This window comes from Plectropomus leopardus, chromosome 8 (assembly GCF_026936395.1).
Source record: "Plectropomus leopardus strain MGB_pleo_1.0 chromosome 8, ASM2693639v1, whole genome shotgun sequence".
NCBI lineage: Eukaryota > Metazoa > Chordata > Actinopteri > Perciformes > Serranidae > Plectropomus > Plectropomus leopardus.
Genome location: NC_142183.1, coordinates 7,271,023 through 7,296,245, shown reverse-complemented (window position 1 = coordinate 7,296,245; position 25,223 = coordinate 7,271,023). Strand labels below are relative to the sequence as shown.

Genomic DNA, 25,223 nt, shown 5'->3' with positions numbered 1-25,223 from the left:
TTTTGGTGTTACCACCATTCCCTGGAAATAAACCGGCTGTCACAGATGTTACAAGGATGTGCAGTGAGGCAGGGACACAACTGTTTTACACCAACCACACCCTGAGAGCCAACGCCAATCAGAAACCGTCTGATACTGGACTCGAGGTGATGACAATTATGTCAGTGAGCGAGCACATGCTGGAGAGACGTCCTGTCTGATTAAATTAACTCATCTGAATCAGACTGCCAAAGAAACTGTTAACCTTTTATTTCACAGGAAACACACAGAAATAAATGTTCATGATACTACACAGATGGTCTGCGCATAACATGTAGACCGAGCTCACACCGAGTAGCAAGCTAGTGTGCAAGGAAATGTTTATGCGTTGCCAGGTAACAGCCTTGTTTTGGCTGAGCCAAAAAAAAAAAAATTAAATAAACAAACAAGTCAGAATCTGTTGTTGCGTTTTACTGTTAACTAATAAATGGCGCTTGTATAACTGTTTTATATGAGCAATATCATGCTCAGGGTTGTGCTGTTGAATTGTTTATCATCACGAACGTGATTATCTTTGGCCTTGAGAGGGGTTATGAGTCTATACATTTCCAGCATACGGGTACTATACCTTTAAGTACACGGACTGAGTACATCTTTCACCACTATCATCAAGTAATTCCATTTTGATTCACCATTTTTTGTCCTTTTACTCTTTCAAAAATGCAGACTTGCTCTTTGGATAACACTTACACCTGGCTGTCTATGGCCGGATTAACCTTATAGGAGGCCCAGGGGTAAAAATGAGCTGCACAGACAATATTAACCCTCAGTTCCTCTCCCACTATGTGCAGTGTGTGCTGTTTCCTCTGTCCCTGATTTAATTTATGAAACTCATAAACAGTAAAAGGTCTTAAAACTAGATTTTGACACAATCCTCTTTAGAAATGTAATAAAGGCTCTTATCGTGTCCGCTGATAGTGTTCTTTAGTGGTTCACATTCCCTAATTTGCTATTAAAGCACCACAAAGCAGTTGACACACAGTAAACCTGGAACTTTTGGAGCCCTTTTAGTTCTGGGAGAAGTTTATTTTGCCCAGTTGGTAACCAAAACTAACACCCAGTGACCACTGATGACCTCCAACAAATGTCATCGCACACAAGCGAAACCAGGTTCCAAGAAAACCGAAAATATTGATAAACGACAAATATTTTAAACTCTGTGGAATATATGTTTTTTTATTCTTGTCCTCTTCACAAGTTTGATAAGAACGTTTATATTTTGGTAATCCCAATATTTTCAATCTATGATTACAACATAAACTGTGTAGAAGGAGAGTTGTGCCCAGTCTTCACTAAAAAAATAAATCTTGATAAATATGTTTAGATTTAAAAATGCCTTCAAGCAACTCATCCAGTACAAACGTGAAATGACTGACAGTGTAACATTCACATCAACTTTTACACTGACAGGGAACAATATTCTCTCAATTTCTAAACATACTAAAACATGTTCTTCCTCTCAAAACTCAACTATGTTTTTTTCTTAATCCGTCAGTTTCCTTCCTGTCATGTCATGTAGTTAGGTCATCGTCACACACACACACACACACACACACACACACAAAAACCAACCTGGAGAAATTGAAGGAAATTTCAGTTTTTACATAAACAGCAGCTTCGTAATGAACAACCAGAAATACTGTATATTCTGACTGATGTGAATGAACATTTACACTGGCCCGTTTATAGCGTGCAGGTTTTGGGATTTGGCTCTGGCCGAGTTTCTAATGACTGAATAGCTTCATATCGATTATATAATTCTTATTCTAAGTGAATTCAACACTTAAGGAGTAAAGTGCAAACTTAATATATTTAAGTCATATTAAGTATTAATATGACTTATTAAGTCCCTACAGGCCCCTGTGTAAATAATAACTGGTGCCTATTGTGTCTATTTTACTATAACTTTCATAGTCAGTGCAGCAAAACGTTGTTAATTAATGCCTGTTTTTAAAATAAACTGCTAATTTTGTTAAAGTTGCACTCATCTGGCGGCATTTTTGTCATAAATAGTATTGCCGTCTGTGTTGACCCAGAACAAGAAAAATAAATAGGATAATCAGCAGTATTTTGGTTTTATTGAGAATCTGCTCTGTTTAATTTTGGCTGATTCAAATAGATGTTCACAGGTAATTTTACTGAGGTATCTCTGAGGATTATTAGTATATTAATAAGGTAACAGCATTACTGCTGGAGTGTCTGTGATGAATAATTCACTCTTTTATCACCATCAAGCAAAGAAGTGCTGACCAAACGTCCTCTGAATCAAATTTGCAACAATTATCTCTGGACTTTTCTGTTTAAATCAAACATCAGCTTGAATTAAGATTAAATTAAACTAATCTAATGCACACCTTGCAAGGTTTTTTAGATTTCCTCACAGAAGTCTTCATTGATTGTCTTGGCTGCATGGAGGCAGCTGAAGCTGTAAACACTGAAATGTAAAATGTAAATTATCTCAGTGTATTCAGTTGTACTGGTGGCTTTATCAGCAGACAATTACCTATTCCCACATCCAGCAGACACAGAGGAATGTTAGCATTAATTTGGTGTCATTTTTTTGTCTACCTGCACAATAAAAGTTAAATATTTTTCTAATATATTTTTCCCATATTCTCCTTTTAGCTCTGTTTTTGGTCTCCACCAACTCCTGAGGGAAAACAATGATAGTGAACAGTTAAATTATGCACCATAAAACCACCATAAACAAGCGTAAAGAGGCTTAAACGCTCTGTAGAGCTGAGCCAGTTAATCCTGTGTAGACATATTTTTTGTCAGTGACTCCTTTCACATTTCATACAGGGCTGAGTATTGTTCAGCTTTTTTCCAATATCGATGCCCAGATGAAACTCATTGCCAAGACCGTGCCGGAACCGATTATTTTTATTTATTTATTTTTTAAAGACGCACAAATGGTCATCAACATTAAAGACTACAACTACAACAAAGACTACTTGCAAAGGCAAATGTGAACGTGAAATTGAACAATACCTGTACTCTTAACAGTTTAAATTATACTTAAATGGAATAGAGAGAACTAACATGCATTTGCGACTGAGGATGTTATAGGAGAAAAAAAGATCCGGGAAGTCTTAAAATGGTGCAGACAACCATCGGGAAAGATGTTGTAGGAGTGCAATGCTAAGTCAGTGCAGCATTTTGTGTCTCACTTACTTTTTCTACTATGTTTGTGTCGATAACACACAGTTTCTGCATCTAAACTCTAATTCTAGTCGTTTGGTATTAGTGCAGCGTCTCTGAGTTTTCTCAACAGAGGTCTGAAACTGCAGGACGCAGCACACTTGAATCAACAAAGCCGATTTCTGGTGATATTTTGGCTGTAAATGTCAAACCTCGGTCAGGATCCAGGGTGTTATCTTCTTACTGTTTCTGACTGTGAACAGAACATCAAAAATAAATACGAAATCTTGTTTCATCAGTCGGAAAAAAACCTTCGCAAGATAAGCTCCCTTTTCATCTTTTGCTTGGTAAAATTCACATCAATTTTTATTTTCTTGTTGCAGCTTGTGTCTTCTACAGCCGGCAAGGTCTTTACTTTATTTAATGCTTCTCTCGCATGCTAAACGTCCCTGAAACAGGCAAGTAATGCTTTCTCACCAAGGGTTTGAAAACAGAACACAGGAAAAAAATGTGATGCTTTTGTCTCTGGGTCAATTCTTAGATGTATGAAAAAGTCAGAAGAATGTGTTGACATTTCTAACTTTCAATGTTCAGAGAAATACGGCTGAACTATGCCTCAGAAAACTTTGCTTTTATTATCACATTTAACCCGTTCAGATCCACTGATGATCCACAATGGACATGACTTTCCTAGGATGTAAGTCTATGATTACTGTCATCTGACTAAATGCACACACTCGTTTGATGAGACGTCTAAAAGCCAATCAAAGTTTTCTACATCATCTAAAGTGGACTGCAGTAGAACCACGCCCCCTTTTTTGACAAGCATGGCCGACCTCGAGGAAAGGAGGAAGAGCAAGGCACGTTTCAGCCTGTTAATCAAGTTAAAATACATAATTTGTGTTTAAATAGCTATTAAAGTAAACATGAGATGTTATAATACTTATCAAAAAGTCTAAAGATTTGCAGCTTTTACTCTTTATAAAAATATCCGTCCATTGAAATGGACGTGGATCTGAATGTCACCAAAAAACAGATATGAGATATATAGTTTAAAGAGGAAAATATTGTTTTATATTCTAATGATACAATCAGCTTTTAATGCATCTTATTGATTATGTTTACAGAATATTCATCTGGAGGTTTTCCACATACTGTTCTCAGAAAATTCTTTAGAAATTAAGAATATTTCATATCACAATGACAATTTATTGATTTTTTTTTTTTTTACAAGGAATTTACAAGTATCTCTTATTCATTGATATGAGTTACTTATTCATGAAAAGTAAATAATCACATTTTTTGGTGCAAAAAAAGGGTCTATTAAGACTATTTTTACCACTAGGGGATTTCTGTGTCTTCATCCACAGGAATAGACAAAAAACAAACAAAAGCATCCCAACTATTATTATCATTAATTATTAATTATTATTATTATTATTATTATTATTATTATTATTATTATTATTATTATTATTATTATTATTATTATTATCTATATTTATTTATGTAGAACCTTTCATCAAAGTTAGAAGTTCTTTACAATAAAAATAAAAGAAAAAAAAACTAAAAAAAAAAAAAAAAGTGTATATATAAGTATATAAGTGTACAATGATGTGTACAACATATAAAACAAGGTAAAGGTCAGGTAACCCATAATATAAAAAGTAACAAAAAATAGTCAGTTAAGAAAATGCCAAATGATAAAAGTGAGTTTTAAGAAGAGATGTATCTACAGGAGGTCACTGAGTTTCCTCAGGCTGGGAGTTCCAGCTTTAGAGCCCAGACAGCAAAAGCTCGGTCACCTTTAGTAACAAGATGAAATTTGGAGCCACTATTAGAGCTTTGTGGAGGATCTCAGGCAGTGATCAGGCTCATAAAGAGTTAACAAGTCACAGATAAAAGCAGGAGCCTGACCATTCAAGGCTTTAAACACAAGCAGTAAAATCAATTCTTAAACTCTAACCAGTGAAGGGCAGCGAGGGTTGGTGTGATGTGGTCGTATTTATGAATGCAGTTAGAGTAGAAATCCAACATTATGATATTTTTTGTGTTTGGAACATAACTTGGTTCTGAAGGGGTTAAAATTATATCTCCTCCAAACACACAATCTCTGTTTTTTGCGTCTCAGTGCCTCCTTACCACTGATGTGTAAAATCACTCAGCTGACACATTTTAGTTTATCTGTGAACAAACTTTAATTAAAGCAAGACTTTCTTTTTTTCTATCACCTAATCATTTCACATTAAATGAGCCTCGCGAACCAAGATATACTGTTGAAAACTGAAGAGACAGACGAGGAGGAATATGCTTCTAAAAGCTTGTAAAATGCCGTGATCTAAAACAAGTTAATCAGAAGATTCAGGTGAGCAGAATAATAGACCGGGATGTGATTTTTGGGGGGGATTAATTAATCATAACTACAGTGTAGACAAAAGGGAACAGCTGCTGGCACTTTTACAGTACACTCTACTTCCCAGTCCTTCTCCATCGTAAAGCCCAAAGTCCCCGGCACAGATGTATCAATCCCGCTCTTGATTCTTCCCCAACTCCATTTTGATTGTTTCCACACACCCATGAAAGCAAGACTTCAATAACCACCTGCACAGATGCCAGTGATTCCCTGGGATTTTACCTCCAATCTCTCTCTAATCACAGCTTCATCCCGCCTGTGAAACCTTTTCTTTGCCTCTACAGTATCACACCATCACTTTATTGCTTCTCCACGCTGATCTTAAGTCTTACTCCAGGCGAGCTATACGTTTATCCTACATCAGCCACCAAGCGTCTCTTCCTCTGTCTACCAACAGATTACCCCCGGCCCCTCTTTTCCTCGGCCCCTGCAGTAAACGTCTGACACCAATATCAGTTTCATAATCCACTTTGGGGCGAGCTGCTGTGAGATCTGAGACATTACACCCCTCCAGCTCCACTATCTAATCCTCTCTGTTTAGATCACCTGACCCACAATACACAGGGTTTTGTTTCCAGAGCTCATACTTTCTGTACAGGCCGCTGGGATGTACCATCACACTGTAATGCCCTGCATTTAGCCGTGGCGTTTAGTATTTTACCACCCATTAGCAATGCGTGCACACTCTCTTCTCTGCATAATCTCTGCGTAATCTCTTCATTTGCATCTACATGATATGCTCTCGAACAGAAAGAGGCATAATAAAAAACATGTTTGTGATCGTCTAAGTGGTGCTTTTTGAAATGTCAATAGCTCGAGCCGGTTCAGTTTTTATCAAATGCTCATGGGGACATCTAGTGTTGGCTGAGGAAAAGGAAAAAAGGGAACTGCTATTATTATTTTCCCTGCAGGATGATCATGCACTCTTCTTTAAAAGTGTAATTACAGCTAATGTGGGAGTGCTAAATCCTCATCCAAAACAAAAAGGGCATAGATTTTGCAGGCAAGTTGAGAAGAAACATTTCCAGTTTGGACAGCTCAGGGTTATCAAATAAAAATAAGACAACTTGTTGTTTATTTAAGAAAGATTATAACTGTGATAATTTGCCTAAAAGTAAGAGATCTCTCTGTGCACAGATAAGATGCATGGGCAGATTATGAGACAACAGGGCCCTGAGCACAGATATGCAAAAATCCCCACCACTTCTCATACACAGGAGCAGACTTTTTGGTTGTTTTTGCCTCTTTTTTTGTTGTTGTTTTGCATCATTTTCACAATTTTTCACCAGCACGGAACCGGTTCTGTCCTCTTTCCCGCACCTAATTTCGAACTGTTCAGAGCATTTTGACCAAAAATAAATTAGTTCAAAACCAGAAAAGTTGGTTCACAACTGGAACCACAAAACTGCAGTTTTTTTCTTAACTCGAAGTGAGAACTGTGACGACATCAGTGGGCGTGTCAGATACTACAGGCTCTATTAAGAGACACCAACAGAGAAATCGTGACCAAAAGTTAATAGTTGGTCCATGCGTGTTTGTTATAACAGAACAAAAGTTTGCAGGTAAACAATGTTATCTGTTATCTGATTTTGCTCATACTTCATCTATTGTGCGTGCACAACACGCTTCATTTATTACACTTCCTTAATTGTGGTTTTGTGTAAATGCAGGCTGGTTTGCTAGACAGCACAAAGCATCCACGAATCCTCAATAGAACTGGTTCAACAACCAGAGTTTATTTAGTGGAAAATGAGTGTTTGTGGTTGCTTTGCCTCTTTTTAAAGTTATTTTCTGTCTATTTGCAGTTCTGTTGCATCTCTCTGTGGTCATTTTGAGTCACTTCATGGTCGGTATGTGTTAATTTGAGTGACATTTTGCAGATGCAGGCCAGAGGGGGCCCTGACACATATGGCCCCTGGGTTCAGTAATCCATCCTTGATAAGATGTAATATGTGGATGTGTTTTTTCTGTTTTTTATATCAGTGATTCAGAGTGTCGTGCTGAGCCTCAGTAGCCTACAACTTGGCTCAGCAGCCTATCTGTGAAACTTAAAAGTAGACAATATAATCAAATCCAAATTCATACAAAGATTTTTAGCCAACCTGTGGCAACAAGAGCATGCTCAGACTTTCAAACAGTATCTCGTCTGACTCCTTGCATGTTTTTAAAAGAGAAAACCAACTTCTGCCCTCCAGTAGGGGATTTAAAGTTCCTCCATTTAAATATATCAGGAGGAGGAATTCTTTTATATCAGTCTCTCCTATTGTTGAAGCAAAATCAGAGTGTTGCTGAGATCTGAATCCAGAGGATATAATGTGATATGAATAACTGTGTTACAATCCGGCTCAGAGGCTGCAACTAAGATGGAGACTAGACAAGTTTACAAAAGATAAAGCATATTTATTTACAAAAATAACAATAAATACCATAATTAATGTCTCATCAGTAATATATGCATGTATGGGTGTGTAGAAATGTTAGTCAAAACCAAAAGGAACAGCAGCTGTGCCAGTGCAGGAAGAGAGAGTGTGCTGCACGTTGGTGTGCTTTCATGTCATGAACCGCACTCTGCTCAGGTGTGGCTCATGAGCCTAACAGCGACCCTCTCTGCTTTGACCCAGATCTTCCAAGACAAAGAGCAACCAGGAAAACAGGCACACACTCAGTGGAGCAGAAGGGTAGTAACAAAATTGTTATGACTAACTGATGTGTTTTGCATCTATGAAAAGTTACATACTTTGGTTTGGGGGGGGGGCAGGTATAGATCTTATGTTAGCAGGCACGGGGCAGGTGGATAAATAATGTCCAAATAAAGGACAATGCAGTTAACAAAAACTCAAAAAGATCACTCTTATTGCAGGGATACAACACTGAACATCACTTAACCAAAACAAGGATCCGAACAAAAACTGAAACCCCGGACTTAAATACAAACTAGACTGACAAGTGGATGAAGTGTAGGACACTCAGGAGCAGGAAGGACTAACGAGGGTGATGCAGTTCAGGTGTGTAGATGGTAAATGAGGGAGATGCAACACAGAAACACAGGAGGAGAAGAACACAGCAAACTGAAACACAAGAACCAAGAAAGCACAACTATCTTTATAATAAATCAATCAGGTGAAAACAAAGACAGACTAACCAATAAAGGCAACCTAAATTAGTCTTATAAAATCATCGGGACACAGCAGACTGAGACACTGAGACCTTAACAGTTAAGCTGAGGGTTACACCTAAAGTCGTCAGTTACATGTATATCGCTGACTGTGCTAATAACAGTATCCAGCTGTCACACAATAGCTACAAGGGGCCCAACTTATGTGTGTGTGTGTGTGTGTGTGTGTGTGTGTGTGTGTGTGTGTGTGTGTGTGTGTGTGTGTGTGTGTGTGTGTGTGTGTGTGTGTGTGTGTTGCAGGGGCTGTGCGCTGTTTCGTGACTTTATGGGAGGGTTAAGGGGGTGTAAAGTCATCATTGGGCCCTTTTTCTCAAGTTTTTGGAGGGCCCCAAACTTTCTCTTTTGCCTCTCTCTGCAAATGTGTAACTGTATGGTCAGACTGTGTGCAAATTTCTTGGACGGAACTGGATGCAAAATGAATCTCATCATAAAATGATAATAAGGTTGTATCATATTGTGCATCACACTGAATCGCAGTTCTACATTGGCTTTATTTTTCAGCCTTTTTTCCACTTGATCGCATCGTATTGTATCGCATCACATTGTATTGCATCGTATTGTATCATATCATATTGCATCGTACTGCACATGTTGACGATACAGGTGTGGTTGAAGATAAACGGGCTGGAAAAAATATTCTCTACTGTCCTTTATATCATGCTTTGTGGTGCTGTTGAACTGTACTGCATTATACAAAAAGGTGTTTCTGTAATACAGCCAACCCTCATGATATAATGGGTTGCACAAAATAATAGAAACACCTCTCAGTATAATGCAATACAGTTCAACAGCACCACAAACTGCAGCCTCCAAAATGATCACACAATTTAATCAACACCTCCCTGAGACAGTTTCAGTAGAACATGAACATTATAACCTTTATGAATGTAGGATTTATTGCCGAACTGTTGTGTTAGACTGCATTAGTTTTTACCTAATAAACTGGTAATATATCTCAGCAGTGGAACCATCTAGCTCCTGCTCTATCTTACTCCTGTTATCTGTCTCTTTCCGCCCCTACTGCTCTCTGCTTCCCACTGCTTTGATTAACTCCCCATTAAGAAACCACTCCAAGCCACTCAGCCACCCAACACATTTACAAGTCATAAAGCGTTGCAATCAACAAACTCGCACCAGGCCGAAACTCTCCAATCGCCCATTTGGAGACGGCCACAATGAAATGAAGAATTTCAAATAGCAAGAAAGTGGTGCTTGACACAGCTTGGGGATGAATGGGAAAAGCTGCCCAAGATTTATGTCTCAAAAGCATCAAAGTCCATGAGAGAGAGACCCCGGGGAGAGGGTTGGAGCTACAGTGTATCCTCTGTCAAGATTGAAGGGAATCAGTCCAAACAGTTTGTCTGGATGATGCTGGCTATCACAGCTGGAGACCAAACCAACGACAACAGTTGCCAGTGGTAAAAAAGAGGACTGCAGCTAACTGATTTTGACAAGGTTGAATCAACAACTACTGGAAACAACAAGAAGCAAATGCAATAAATTGTGTCTAAAAAAGTGTATTCACCTCAGAAGTGCTATTGTCTTATAACAGTGTATGGTCCATTAAAACATTATTTGAGAGAAGAAGGAGATTGCTGAATACATTATAAGTGAGAAATGATTTCTCAGAGATAGAAAACAAATATGTGACAAATACCTTGCATTTAAGTGGCATGCAGCTAAATCAGGTGCCTCTCAGCTCGAGGACAGAGAATGTCACAGGGAAAAGAAAGGACTAAGCACACTAACTGATTTGCAGCCTTAAATTGTGCAAGCAGACGTTTCAACACCACTGTGTCTTCATTAGAGTCAAAGAGGACAAAGACAAAATACAAACACATAACCTACAACAGGTAATAAATTCTCATTGTATAATTGATTGAATAGGATTTCAAATCTATTGGATAGTGGGATTCAAAAGTGGGAGTGTCCCAACCAATGCACCAAAATTATATTAGGAAGTAAAGCTCACAGATGTTACTTTATGTTGAAAAGATTAAATACAAAAGTACAAGTACTGCATTTATCATCTGTAACAAACTACAGTAAACATGACAAATTTGGCTATTTATTCTGGCAAAATGACTTTGTTAAGAGTGTGAATTCAATGTGCCTCTCTGCAGAACAATGAGTTTATCATGTCCCCATCTCAAGGAGGGGATTAATTTTTTCTATTTCCTAGAACAATAATCTTACACAAAAAATCTTTCCTTTATCTCAGTCTCCCAGAAGGATCCAGGCATAGACTTTATGAATGAAGTGGACAATATCCACTGTGACATCACCCATTGTTTTGTACCGTTTTTAAGCCCTGGATTTAGCATTTTGGCCATCGCCATCATTTCGAGTTGGGATGAGAATGTGTTGGATTATTAGTCAATCGTTAATCTTACAGGAGGTGACCACTTGACACATTTGTTGGTGATTAACTGATTGACACCTAAATGACTTCTGCACATAGATAGTGTACAGAAGTGCATTTTACTCTACTGTGCCAACATAGAACTTGGATTTGGGTATGCAAACATTTTATTTGTGAGAAATAAAATTTTTAAACAAAGTTTAGTTTTCAACAGAAACTCCAGCCTGTACTTTTCTCCTCACAGTTGTTTCTCTCTATTGCATCTGCTGAAAGTCTCCTGCAGACTGTGAGATTTTTTTGCCGACTACACTCTGCAACATGCATCTTAATAAAACTGGGTACAACATCAAGTTTGATGTATGCAGACAGTGCAATGACATCACCTACTGAATAGCGGGCTACGACCTATGGCCTATGCTCATCACTGTCAACGTGCAAAAACAAAACGTCCTCAGCATGCGTCATCCATCTACACTGCTGTGGTGGTGAAAGCAAAATGTAAACAAACAAATCGAGCCCTCGCTATAGTGGCATTTACATATGCGTGTCAAAAAAAGTCTGAAGAGGAGGAGGCTGGGAGGAAAGAGGTCAGCTTGGCATATCAGTTTTGCAACGAGAACTCGGAGTAAGTATTAGCATCTATCAGCATTTAGCAGAGTCACACTGATAAGTGCGTCATTTTATGCTGTATTTCTGTTGGTTTTTAGTAGACGTAGGTTGTAGCAGTCAAACAGTGAGATTCTCATCCCAAATTTCTAAAACTGTCATCGTTTTATGTCATGCTGTCTTTGATCACACAACCGTGACAACGTCCATCCTCCTACCTCTCTCACTGTGCAACGCAGGACCACCGTTTGAGAGCCACACCCAAAGATATCGCTACATCTCTGTCATGATGGTTATCTTTCGTTTGAGACCCCTCAGTATCACACTGTGTGTACTGTGCTTTAATCAAATGAACAGCAGGTCACATGTTCTACATCTGACTTTGTTTATGTCTCTACCAGCAGCATGTACAAACTCCGTCTTTACATCTGAGTGCAATGTAATGTTTGCAATGCATCAACATTTAATCTGCGTTTGCAGCATAGACAAGATATGTTTATGGCTGTGGAGCTACATTTCTGTATCATGAAAAACAATGGTATCACTCAAACAAATGATAACCTTTCTCTGCAGCCTGCAAAACTATTTGAATGAAAGCAATCAGGTTTTTTGTAACACCACAGTCTTTGTGGTGGATGGAGTCAAAGTACAATATAGTTCAGCAAGTAATGTATGCATTCAAATGTATGAGTAATGGCTTTATTCATAGCTACAGGATTTTTATACGATACAAATCCCCTCTGAAGGCAGCAGTGTGCTCATACATGCAGAGAATACCTTTATAAAAGATAACGGCGCTCAGCCACTTACAAACACAACTGTGATTATGTATTTTCATGGGTCATTTCGGAAACAAATAAAGTGCTGCACAGGCGAGATAAATGCACATAATCAACATTATACAACAAAATAAAGAGGACAGCACAGTCATGACAAAGACATCACATCACAAAATGTGAGGGTAAAAGAACACTCATTATGGTTATTATGGGCAAGGTGAGGCAGGTTAAAACAAGCCAGCAGAGTGGAATAATGCTGGAAAATGAAATGACTTTAGAAAAGTAAATACATAAAATGAGTCTTCAGAAATTGTTTAAAAGCCTGGGCTTCTTTGACAACATTTTATGAAGGTTAAGCTTGGTGTTTGGTCTCCTTCAGGCTTAAGTGCAGGTTTTTACTGGATTTACAGGGGCCAGACTGGAGGTGGATACATGCCATTCATGGTGGGAACAGCTTACCGTTTGTGGACTGACTGATTTTATGTTTCTTTGCTCGGTCAGATGACAACAATGCCAACTGGACACCTAAAATTATGAGACTGTGTCTGCAACCAACAATCCATTCAGGACTGCAAACAATCTGAAGCAACCCTCAGGAACTTAAAAAAAACAAGAGTCATGGCTTTATCCTGTCCAATCTGTTACATGTAGAGCCAATCTTGCTATTCCAAAGCAAGATTCAGGCCACGTTTAGACAAGAACGGCCCTACTAAATACGGAAAAGTCTTTCCTTTGCGTTTGAGAAAAAATCTGCGTTCATATAATAATATCGTGACAATGATCGTCATGTACATGGTTTAGTAAAAACAACTACAAATGCTGTAGTATGCATGCCAAGCCAGTAGTTAGTGGTATAACTTTATAATGATGCACCATAGAAGAACACCACGTACCTGCGCATTGAGTGGTTAAGAGATGATGGATTTTTGTAGGCCAAACAGGAAGTTAGCATCACACTGGTTCCCTTGTCAAAAACTTTATGGGATTTTTTAATGGGATTTTCGATTATTGCCAAAAATAGGCTCTGTGACGAACACAAGTTCATGAGACTTACATATTTTGTTCAGCACTGTAATCTTCACAGAATACCACTTTTGTGTGTTCTGAAGCATAAATGAAATCACCAGAAGTAAAAAGCTATTGTTAGGCTATACACAAACTACATCGTGGTCGCACAACTTAAATGTCACAACCACAAACACTGTAAAAACACGTTAAAACACAATTAAAAATTAATTACAAAGAGATAAATCTACAAGTTAGAGCACAACTCTGTAAATCTGTAAAGGCGGACAAGTGGGTTTAAAGAGTTTTTGTGTCCCGTGTGATGACGTCTAACGTCCCTGACAAACACTGTAGTCCCATTTAGCCACTTGTTAGCAACCACCTTTTTTAAGATGAGTAAATCCTCAAAAGTTCAAAAATCCGGTTTATATGGACGTTTTATGTTGCAGAACAAAATGTCAAAATAGCTTTAGCCTGTGTTAACCACAAACCTTAATTAAGGCATTTTACCGAAAACCCATTCAAAAAACCCATAGACTCACAACTTCACCACTCAATCATGGTTGATGCTAGAGCAGATCGTCCGGCGGGAGGTGGGCGGGGTCTCCGCTGCACCTCATCAAATGCTCACAGCAGAGTCAACCAATCATAGTAGCGTGTAGTTTCTGGCAGATTTTTTTAACATGGAGGACTTCAAGCTTTCTCAAACTGCGAGATTCATATAGTAACTTCATACTGTACTTGTGCTAATCAAATGTTTAAATATTCAGCCTGAATGTCCAGAGCTCTTTTTAAATCAGCTCAAATGCGGTTACAACAGCAACGTGTCACAAAACATACATTTGTTTAATTTTTTCAGTTGAAGCTGAAAGACAAATTATATGAAGAGTTGAGTGTACTGCATGTAAGAGGAGTTCCTGATGACACAATGATGAGCGTCCCTGCCTCATAAAATAATACTGGTCAATATTTACTCCGGTAATCTAGCTTGTTAGTTAAAATTTGAGGTAGATTTACTTGCGTAATTCCATTGGACTACTTCATACTGGTACTTCATTACATTTCAGTGGGAAATATTGTACTTTCTACTACAATAGATATATCTGACGTTAATTTAGTCACATTTAACTGGGATTTAACTCAGCAGAGTTATCAAATTTCTGAAAGAGAGGGCACTGCAGCACTGTAGCTAACGTGACGTTAACCGGTTTATATCTAACGTTAGCTAGAAATAATTCGTTCACTGTTAATTTCTTCGCCTTTGTCAGTTAAAGCTGCTCCAGACTGTGAGTAATAAACTCTTTCTCCACTTCTTTAATAAAAGAACCTCACTCAGCCGATTTATCACACATATGAATGATGCATACATATCATAGACTGTATGTAAAGACCCAGATATTATTCATAGTTGGAGGGCAAAACAATTTTCCAACACTGTGACCAACAGTGGAAACTCCATTGAACTGCAGCACAAACCCATCAAATTTCCTTTTTTTTTCATGTCATTAATATTTGGATCACAAGAAAAACTCAAAAATATGTGAACAAAAAGCAAGTTTTGGGCATTTGCAATCCTGTTACAGCACTCACCACAGCATTTCTATCACTAATAATAGCTAAACTCCTGCCAGAGCTTCACTTCAGCGACGCTTACATCCACCAGGATGAAAGCATACAGCAGTACGCACAGTTATATTTATTTTAAACGATAATGCTCCTATTTAGGAGGTGAAAGACCAGAAACTCTTGACAAAGAAACAGTGAGTGCTAATTAGTTACCTAGCATAATGTTAACTCTTAAAGGCCACTGGAGTTGTTGTCGGTCCACCAAATAGAAACGAAAATATGACTAATGCCTCATTCCCATGCTAATACAGTTAACATCTGGCTTTTTAATGCAACAAGGATGCTTAGTGTGGTAAGATGGGTTTCTTTACTCACCCCCTGCACACAGTCTGGGCTCTCTCTTCCCCTCCCCCCTGTGCTGTGGCTGCACTGAGGAGGCTCACCTGTGCTGACTGCTGTGGCTGCACTGAGGAGGCTCACCTGTGTTGACTGCTGTGGCTGCACTGAGGAGGCTCACCTGTGTTGACTGCTGTGGCTGCACTGAGGAGGCTCACCTGTGTTGACTGCTGTGGCTGCACTGAGGAGGCTCACCTGTGTTGACTGCTGGGCGGCGTTGGCTTGTTTGGGTTTGGGCGGGAAATTGTTACTCCGAGTTTCCGTCTTCCTCTTTCCTCGGGAACCTGGTGTGTGTTTTCTGGCAGCATAATCCGGTTTTTGGCGTGGCTTTACAGCCGCTATTCCGACCCGGTTCCGAAACCCTCGGAAGGTCTGTACCTGTCTCTTCCACTGTCAGTTTATTTCGTTATTTGTGCTATAGTTTCGCTCCTGTGCACACGCGCCTGCTTAAAACAGCTCTCCTACAGGTGTGGTAGGCTGCTCCATTTACTGTCTCGCTGTATTTTGGGTTCCAAAGGTGTAAATTTTAAGTACATTTTTTGTTTTCTATATTGGTCGGCCTTACTCTTAGTTGTCCACGGTGGTTGCAGCCTTCACCCTCCGGCCGCCTGGGCGAGTGTACCCGCCGCTGTGAGAGGCAACTCTGACATCCGCTGTCCAAATCACCTTCCGGTGACACCGCTGTCCTGTCCTCCAGACTGTTGTCCACACGGTCCTCAAAGTTCTCCCGTACAAACTATTTACGGACTTATTGGTTTTTAACGACTTTAGCCCTCCTCGCGGACCTTTTTGCTGCACTGTACTCAAAGTTTTAGCTGTCCCTGCCGATCAACCGGCAACTTAATCAATTACGTTTTTACCTCGCTGGTTGGTTTTGCGGTTCAGGGGTTAGTTTATTTTAATTGTTTTGTTTGCTTGCTTTTGTTCAACGACGTGGGCGGTCGCATTAATTTTCTGTTTGGTGTGTCCACTTACCTTTTTCTTTTTTATTACAGTGAAACAACTGATTAATTTGTGCATTAGTAATTTGTGGTTTTGCTTTGGTTACGAATTACTTTATTTCTACAGGTTGCTTAATCCTGATTTAGTAGTTTTGTTATTTTCATGGTATTGTGTCTCTGTTTTTTTCTCTTTCTGAACTGATTTGTGTGCAGTATTAGCAGGAAAATTCATGCTGTTTTTAATGAGAAATTGTTGCCTCCTAAACTGTGAATGGCTATATTGTAACTCTGTGTTTTTGTTCTTTTTAGTGTGTCCCTGTTACTTAGCTGTGGGACCCCCTACTCGCAACAAGCCCTCCTGAGGTGGTTTCCCCTTTGGCTGAGTTTAATTTTGGTTTGTGTTTCGCTTTTGCTTTTCTTAATGTTTGATTTAGATTTTGGACCCCAAACCCCAGTTGGCTGTTGCTGCTGTGGAAGGCCCCAGCCTGAACAGGGTCTTGGCCTTGGAGGTAATGCATGTTGACTGGAGCTAACTGACCGTGCCTGGTATCATTTTTTTTGTTTGTGCTCACTGTATGTTGTGATTATTTTTTGGTAATAAATTGTAATCTTTTTTTTGTACACTTGGAAAACCACGTCTCCAGCCCTGTGTTTACCCAACCTATGTGTCCTTTAGTTATAGGAGAGTTACAGTAAACTATTTCCCAGAGGTGAAATTCTGCCCTTCATCAGTTTCTGCACCCAAGTTGACAGCAACTTTCTGACATTTTAGCAAAACTAACAACAATCTGGCAAAAGTGTTCTGGCTAAAGATAGTTAGATGTTTTGTCCTGCAACATAAAACATGTCTGCTTAAACCTGATTTTTGAACATTTAAGGTTTTACTCATCTTAAAAAAAGGCAGTTGTTAACAAGTGGGTAAATGGGACCACAGTGTTTGTTGGGGACATTAGACGTCATCACACAGACACAGAATCTCATTAAACCCATTTGCCCGCCTTTACAGCTTTACAGAGTCACACTTAAACTTGTACATTTATCTGTTTAGAATTAATTTTCGATTGTGTTTTAACATGTTTTTTCAGTGTTTGTAGTTGTGACATTTTAGTTGTGCAACCACAATGTAGTTTGTGTATAGCCTAACAATAGCTTTTTACTTCTGGCAATTTCATTTACATTTTGAGACACACAAAAATAGTGTTTGTCTCTGAAGATTATGGTGCTGAACACAACATGTAAGTCTCCTATTTTTGGCAATTATCGAAAATCCCATTCGTGTTTTGACAACAGAACCAGTGCAATGGTAATTTCCTAATTGGCCTACAAAAATCCCTCATCCCTTCACTACTCTATTACAGCCTCATTTAGTTATGTCCACTTACTGTTTCTCTTGGAGTTTTGGATTTTGAACAAGCCTGTTCTAGTTATTAAAAGGTAAACTTACATTAATTCAATTCATTGTCTTGACTATATGAAACTCTGTTCAAGTTGACTTAACAAGCTTTTGCAAGTTATCTGTAGAGAAAAGAGACAAGAAAAAGGGCAGGAGAAGAGGGTTTGGAGCAACAACAAAAAATGCTGTGGCTGTATTTGAGTTTGAAATAAACTCCCCTTTAAACTGATTTTAAGGTTGAAGCAAGGACATAATAATTGCTATACTCTGAGGATAAGTCAAATATTTGAATTCATACTAAAAAAGGGGCACTTTGAGATGAATGAGAAAGCACTATTGCCCCCCGCGGAGGCACTCTGTACCTGACAAAGACCTTCCACTAGAGGCGGAGCAATACAGGTTAACCTGCGGGAACCCTTATACAGTGGACTATATGTCTGCAGAGGCAACACCAGGAGGTGAGTTTAAATTAACTTTATATTAAAATGTTTAATTGTCTGGCTCCATGTTTGGATGTTTTAATTTCAATAGTTAACTATATAATGCTACGTTGTGCTTGGAAAGACTAAATGCCTGGCCTGGATGCCTGAAAATCATCCATTACTGGCAGTGGACATACTTCATTTTCACCAGACATGTTATTTATAGATGCAAAAAACTTGCAAAAGTATACTTTAAGCATTTGAGTTAGTTTTAAATGTGTCTGCAATATTTGTTTTAACTAACTACCATAGTTTGCTAGCGTCTGTTAGCATTAGCTTAGTTAAGCTAATTGGTAAACCAGCTAAAATGAGGGCGAAGAAAAGATGGAAGATTTATATTTACCAGTAAGTAAGAAAGTTAATTCAATAATGTCGTTTTGTGATTATTTGTAAATTGCTAATAAACCTTAATCATTCTGAGCCTGCTGTAGAGATAGCTATGACTCAAAACTAATTAGCATTTTCTCGTCGCCTTTGCCCATTTTTGTCTGTGTTTGTGACATCTTTGACACACAACCAGCTGCCCCTCCATGATGTTTTATCTAAAGTTACACAGACAAAGCGTGTTCGGGATTTTTACCATATTTCCCCCAGGTATGCATCTAGTCTACCTCTCTGTCCTCCGTGTGTGTGCATGTGTGTGTGTTCCTGTATTAGCACCACTATGGGGACATATTACACACACTGTCCACACACACATGCACAGCGCTCTTGCTCAGCAGCTAATCGGTACAAAAAAGCTTACAAAAAGCTGTTGTGTATCATTATACAGTTTAGCTTCGTTTGCCATGAATCCAAATCTTTTCAAACTCTTGTATGCCGCTGCTGATTGAGACAAGCAGCCCTCCCCTCTAATGTTACTTGCAGGCAGGCTCACATAAACAGCACAGACAGAAAAGAGGAGGAAAGATATGAACAATGTTTTTCATTCTTTGTAAACTTAACTCAGTACTTTTGATGTCAGGAATATTATTTAATTTATTGTCACTTATTTATTGTCAGATTTGTTTTCAATTAGATATTTAGAAACATTTGGGAATGCACTGTGTAGTCTGTAATTTTGCCTAATCTATGGAGGAAAAAAACGGGTCCACAGAGGTCTGCTGCTTTATCTCTCTCTCTGCGTGTGTAAGCAAATGCATCCTATCATGATATATCTGTCTAATACTTTCACCCAGCTGGACATTATATGCAATAGAGGAAAGAATACACTTGCATATGGTTAAACTCAGTAAACCGGTGTTGATTACAGTATTAGGTCAAAATAGTTAAACCTAATCAGAAAAGTGTCAAAAGTTGAACTGTTACTTCGAGGCTGAGCTCCTCCGTTTACAGGTGTGTTTTACAGCATCAGCAGAGAGGATGACAGAGGAGAGGAACAGTGATTACAGTGCAAGTTACATTTTACATTGGAATAAACCCTTACTTTCTGTAGCATAAAACTGGACAGTGACCATTTGATCAACACAATCACATACACTTAACTGCAGTAAATGCACCTATTTTATCATCTATATTAAACCCTGTAAAACTTTTACAAAGGAAAAGTCTGTTAATATGAAATGTTTTCTTGTTTGTTCACTGTGTTTCAGCTGTTGGTGACTCCTCAATATTTGTGATGTCTTTGTTTCTATTACTACAGCTCTATGCTGTTTTGGTTTTCCCTCACTCATGTCCTTTTTCACTGCTGTTTTGTTATGTCTGTTTTAGCTAAGCGCTGTGTTCTGCATCATTGTCACTACAGACCTGCTGGAGTCATTCCTGGAAGGACATTATACAATGGTGCCAGGTCTTTTGGGCTTGTACAAAGCTGCATCAAGCAGAAGGTTGACCTCGAGTAGATTTCTGCATCGTCTTCAAAAATAGGTATGCACAGCATAGAGAAAAACTTTGCTAATAATGTTTGCTAAAGTTGGGATTATAGCCTGGGCATTCACTGACTCTTATTTTTTCTGGAGGACGCAAACCAAACCAGGAGAGCTGCGGACCTATGTGGTCTTCCTCAATTTCTTTCAGAGGATTCCTTCAACACAATCAGGATGTGTGATGTAAGTCACTATAACAATAATTCTTACTACTCTCACTTTTCACTCAGGTTATTTGAGATATTGTCAAGGTAACATTCATTTTTATAGATATTGTGTAAAAAATAATACTGTGGGTTAAGCTAGAAATGACAATGGTAGCTGAACTGCAGCAGTGCTGACAATAGCATTAGTATGATGAGTATTGGTACATACTGCATATCCTTCCTCATGGTACAACACCATAGTTCAACCTTTCAAATTGCTGTGATATCGCCTGTCAACAAATGAATGCCCATCTCTAGCTCCTAGGAGAAGGAAACTAGTTTTTGGACTCTGGGATTGTTCTTCCTAAACTGTTTTCAGCAGTGTAGTTTGTACAGTTCAGGTCAGGTAAAGACAAAGCTGCCAGATAACACCTTTATACAAATTAATGCACATCTCAAGCTCGTACTGAGAAGAAACTGATTTTTTTTGGACGTTTGCATTGTTTTTACAAATTGTTTGTGTCTTAAAGTGTATAGTTTGTACAACACAAGTCAGTTATAGACCAAGCAATGGATTACATGACTACTTGGATGTGAAAGATGTGGCTTGTAGTGATGAAGTTACAGAGAACTATCACCTGACATTGCTCTGTCCTTGAGCTTTACAGCATATTTTAGTTCATTGATTTGGTTTTATAATCTGCAATTTTACTATTTTGTTTCACTCTTGTTTTGGCCCCGCCAGGTAGTTATTGAAAAAGTTCTGATCAAGCAATTGTGCAGTGCCTGTGCAACATGAAACAGCAGACCATTAGCAGCTAGCTGGTGGACATTTAGCTCTGATCTGTTGCGTTTTGTTTCTGCTGCGATGTAAGCTCAGACTAAATGTCGGAGATAGTTTAACTTTTGTAGCAAATTGCAGAAATACCCACAGCCAACTTTATTTCAGTGTAGAAAGTGGACGTGCTTCACTTTGGGACACACTCATTTAATTGATTAAACAATGCTTATATGTAACATGTTCGACTAACAAACCACAGATCTGTGATTTCCACTGAATTTTGGATATCTGAGAGGCCGTGAATTTTTAGGCAGTTGTGACAGCTGTTGTCTTGACATCACACCTCACATCTAAAATCATATTCAAGTTGAGGATCTTGGGAATAAAAGAGAGATGGAGAGGTACAAACAGAGATTTAAAGAAAAAAAAGAAAAGATGAAATAGACTTTGTTATTGCGGGGACAGTAGCTGGACTCTTATTTCCTCACAGTCACTGAAAAGTTGTGGATTCCAGACTCAGTCACACATATTGTCACTGTGAAAATCCACCTCCTTCAAAAGTGTCTATGAATGCATAAGTGATGAGGAGGTGGGAGAGGTACAAACTTCGACCAAAATATTTACATTTCAAGCAAAACAATTCACTCCTTTTGGTCTAAGTACTTTGCATACAACAGTGACCAAAACTCTAGTGCTCCTCGGCAGCATCTGTTGAAAGAGTGGAGACATACTTAGAGTTGGAAATATATCAAGACATGAAAAGTGAAAAAGCCACCAGCTGCCAGCCGTGTTACACCAGTGCACAGAAAGTTTTCTAGCATGCAGGGCGTCCCATATGACACTGCAGCTCGCTTTCTCCACTGAAAAGGCACGCCAGAGGGCACTTTAGCGTGTATTCTAGCTCACTGGGGCACCAAATATGGCACTTTCTCAGTTTTATCTGCCATAGGAGCTTCCAAGACGGCACTTTTGCTGCGTTTCTTTTCAGATCATGGGTGATCACCCTGCTTGCAGTCCTCCATCTAGTCATTTTTGTAATATTTCAATTTCAACCGCAGTAGTGGACCTATCGAGCAGCAGACAGACAGAGAACAGCTTTTTAAAAGCAAACTTGACTCCATAATCATAAATCCTTGTTTTTTTCTTACCTGTAGTGCTTTTTTAAAATCTTTTGATTATGATTGTTTTGATGTGAGTTGCAACGTGTTGGAGATATTATATAGAGATACTCTAAAATAATCAACAAGACAATATGTTTTTTTTGTTCAAGTTTTCTGAAATTTCATCTTTAAATATGCAAGTGATTTATTATTTAATTAAAACTATATATGCAGCAATGTGCACACATTTCCAGGATAGAAATCGAAACACTATATACAGTTAGGTATGTTAGGGTGTTGAGGAACAGTTCATTCGAAATTCGAATTTATGGGGATTAGACATAACATACTCAGTATATTTAATGTATTTGAAATAATTAAAATAACTTCAAATTAGTAATAAATAGTACTATAATGATAAACACATGAATAAAACAATGTTTGAAGTTAACATTTGAGTATTTAAGTATAATAAAGCCAGGTTTAACAGGTGGTACACACAAGTCCCAAGAACAGGTTTTTTTAAACAAAGTTTCCTAATGTTGGGGACCCATACTATGCATTTACAACATAGACTAAAAGTTTTTTTTGGCATTTTGAGCACCACAAGCTCCACTACACTGGAGAGAAGGCAGACATCTCTTCAACCGATTTCCCCAAGACTCTGCAACTCTTACCGAAATAATCTAGATGGATAAATAGCACTACGAGCAAGAGGAAAAATATGTATTTTCAATTTTGGAGTGAACTGTCCCTCTAACTTTATCCTGTCCAGTCCATTTATTTTGTATGTTATGACATCTCAAAAAGGCAATTATTTTAAATTGTCTTTGAGCTGTATAGTGTTTGGCTGTAGTGTAAAAAAGAAAATAGTCCCTAAATGAAACTGCACACAGAAAGGTCTATGGATCATTTTGAGTAACCGGGTCATGATTTCTGGAAGGAGACATTGCTGTTGAGTTTTTCAAATCTATTTTTGGTGTTTTGAGCGCTGTAAGCTGAGTGTCATCTAGTTCCATTATGCTGGAGAGATGCAGACATCTCAACAGCCGATATCTCCAACACTCTGCAACTCACACCAAAACAGTATAGACAGATAAAAAGCACTACAGGTGAGAGGGGAAATATGTAGTTTTGATTTTGGGGTGTACTGTCCCTTTAAACACCTTGCTCAAGAGCACTTCAGCATCAGCTTGTGTGCATTTTCTTTTAATGACACTCAATAGGTGACAAAGGAAACAGCGAAAATGGCCCCATCAAGATGGAAATCAATGATCTCTTTCAGCTAGCAGGGGAAAATTTGGCAAGTTGCCATGGTAACCAAGTTGGGAGCACCGGTTGGGGTTTTCCAAGCTCCTGGTCCTGCATCCCAACCAGTGACCTTTCAATCATCTCATCACACCTCTGACTGACCACCTCCACTCACACCTCTAACTGCGCCACTGCCGCAGTCATTATTGTGTTTACTTCACACCGTGAGCCGCTGGGCTGCTGGCAGACACTCGACCTACCACAGATAGCCGCGCTGTACTCATAATTTTGTGTTTGTCGACTGTCAGAAACCCGCAGGATGTCTCTCCCAGGTCTGAACCAGACAGCGGGACATAATTATTGTGTGTTCCTCGCTACGTCACCCAGCTCTCGAGGAGAAGCGAGCTCGGTCAGCCTCACTGACTCCAATCACCCAAACATCTCAAACAAAAAAGTGTGTGTGTCTGTGTGTCTGTGTGTCTGTGTCTGTGTCTGTGTGTGTGTGTGTGTGTGTGTGTGTGTGTGTGTGTGTCTGTGTGTCTTTTATCCAGGATATAGGCAGGAAGGGATGGCATAATACTTTTGTTTACAACACTGGGAAAAAAAGTGCCAGTGTGTGTTTGTCTCCCTCACAGTGTATATATGTGTGTGTGTGTGTGTGTGTGTGTGTGTGTGTGTGTGTGTGTGTGTGTGTGTGTGTGTGTGCGTGCAGATGTCAGACTAGACAAACCAAGCATTTATTCCCCGTAGCAGGAGTGTGTGTCATATCCAGGTGAGTGTGACAGATCGGGGGCTTCACCACACTGACAGGAGAGCCAAGGCCATCTTGCTTGTATTATTCATGAGAGTTGGGGATGACTCGTTGTGGCTTTGGCACAACGCGCAGATAGAAACGGCAGCAAAATAATGGGGAGCTGTAGCTCACAGCTGTGACATCAGCTTCACAGTCTTATAGCAGCACCTAGTGTTTAATGTGTGAAAACTAACTGCTCGGAAGAAACAGACATCTGAAATGTGTATTCTTTCTCAAAGTCACAATTGAAAAACATCTGTATTCTCTATTTGAGGATTTTTTCTGTCTGTACTTAATTCTTTTTACATAAAATTAAATTGCAAATTGTTCTTATTAATTCACACAGTTCTGTAATCCTGAAATCTGTAACATGACTGCATAGATTTTACTTAAACTTAAGATGCTGTTCACCATTGTGACCTGCAACAACAAAGTTTTAAAACTTTGAATCCTCTGTCTGTCGGGGCTCAAGGTCAGTGTCCGTGTGGCCAGTCCTGAGTGTGTGCTGTTATTTTTCAAATGCTGCACACAGGATTTGTAAAAGGATTTTGCATCATAACTAAAAGAAATCACAGCAAAACGTCCCCAGCTGATTATGTATATTTAGGCCATTTTTAAAATTACTATTTTTTTAAATGTCATGTATATATATTGAGGCATTATATAATTAAAATACTCCTATTTACATATACTTCCACAAAAAATACATATAACCAGGTTCAAAATACTTGTTTTATTCTGTTGACATACTGAAGTCAGCGTTTTTTAAAGATGAAATTCTGGATTTTGTTTCTTTTCATTCTATCAATCAGAAAATACTGTGAACATCCATTTAAAAAATTCATTTTCATCATGTTTTTAGGGGAAAAAATCTTTTTAATCAGGCTATGTATGATATATAACAAACCCCTCGTATCTTTAAAAAAAAAAAAAAAGTCCGAATTTTGACAGGATCAAACTGAAACTTTGTTGTGTTTAGGTGCTACTGA

At 38.7% G+C, this 25,223-nt stretch overlaps 1 protein-coding gene across 2 annotated transcripts in view; it reads right to left on the bottom strand.

The window, feature by feature from the left end:
• fstl5 (follistatin-like 5) overlaps nucleotides 1-16,061 on the bottom strand; it is a 291,611-nt gene extending 275,550 nt beyond the window's left edge. For both annotated transcript variants that reach the window (XM_088080811.1, XM_088080812.1), the window contains exon 1: nucleotides 15,678-16,061. In XM_088080811.1, the coding sequence (XP_087936937.1) occupies nucleotides 15,678-15,790 (113 nt within the window). In that variant the 5' untranslated portion in view covers nucleotides 15,791-16,061. The remainder of the gene's footprint in view (nucleotides 1-15,677) is intronic.
• Nucleotides 16,062-25,223: the final 9,162 nt, after the last annotated feature.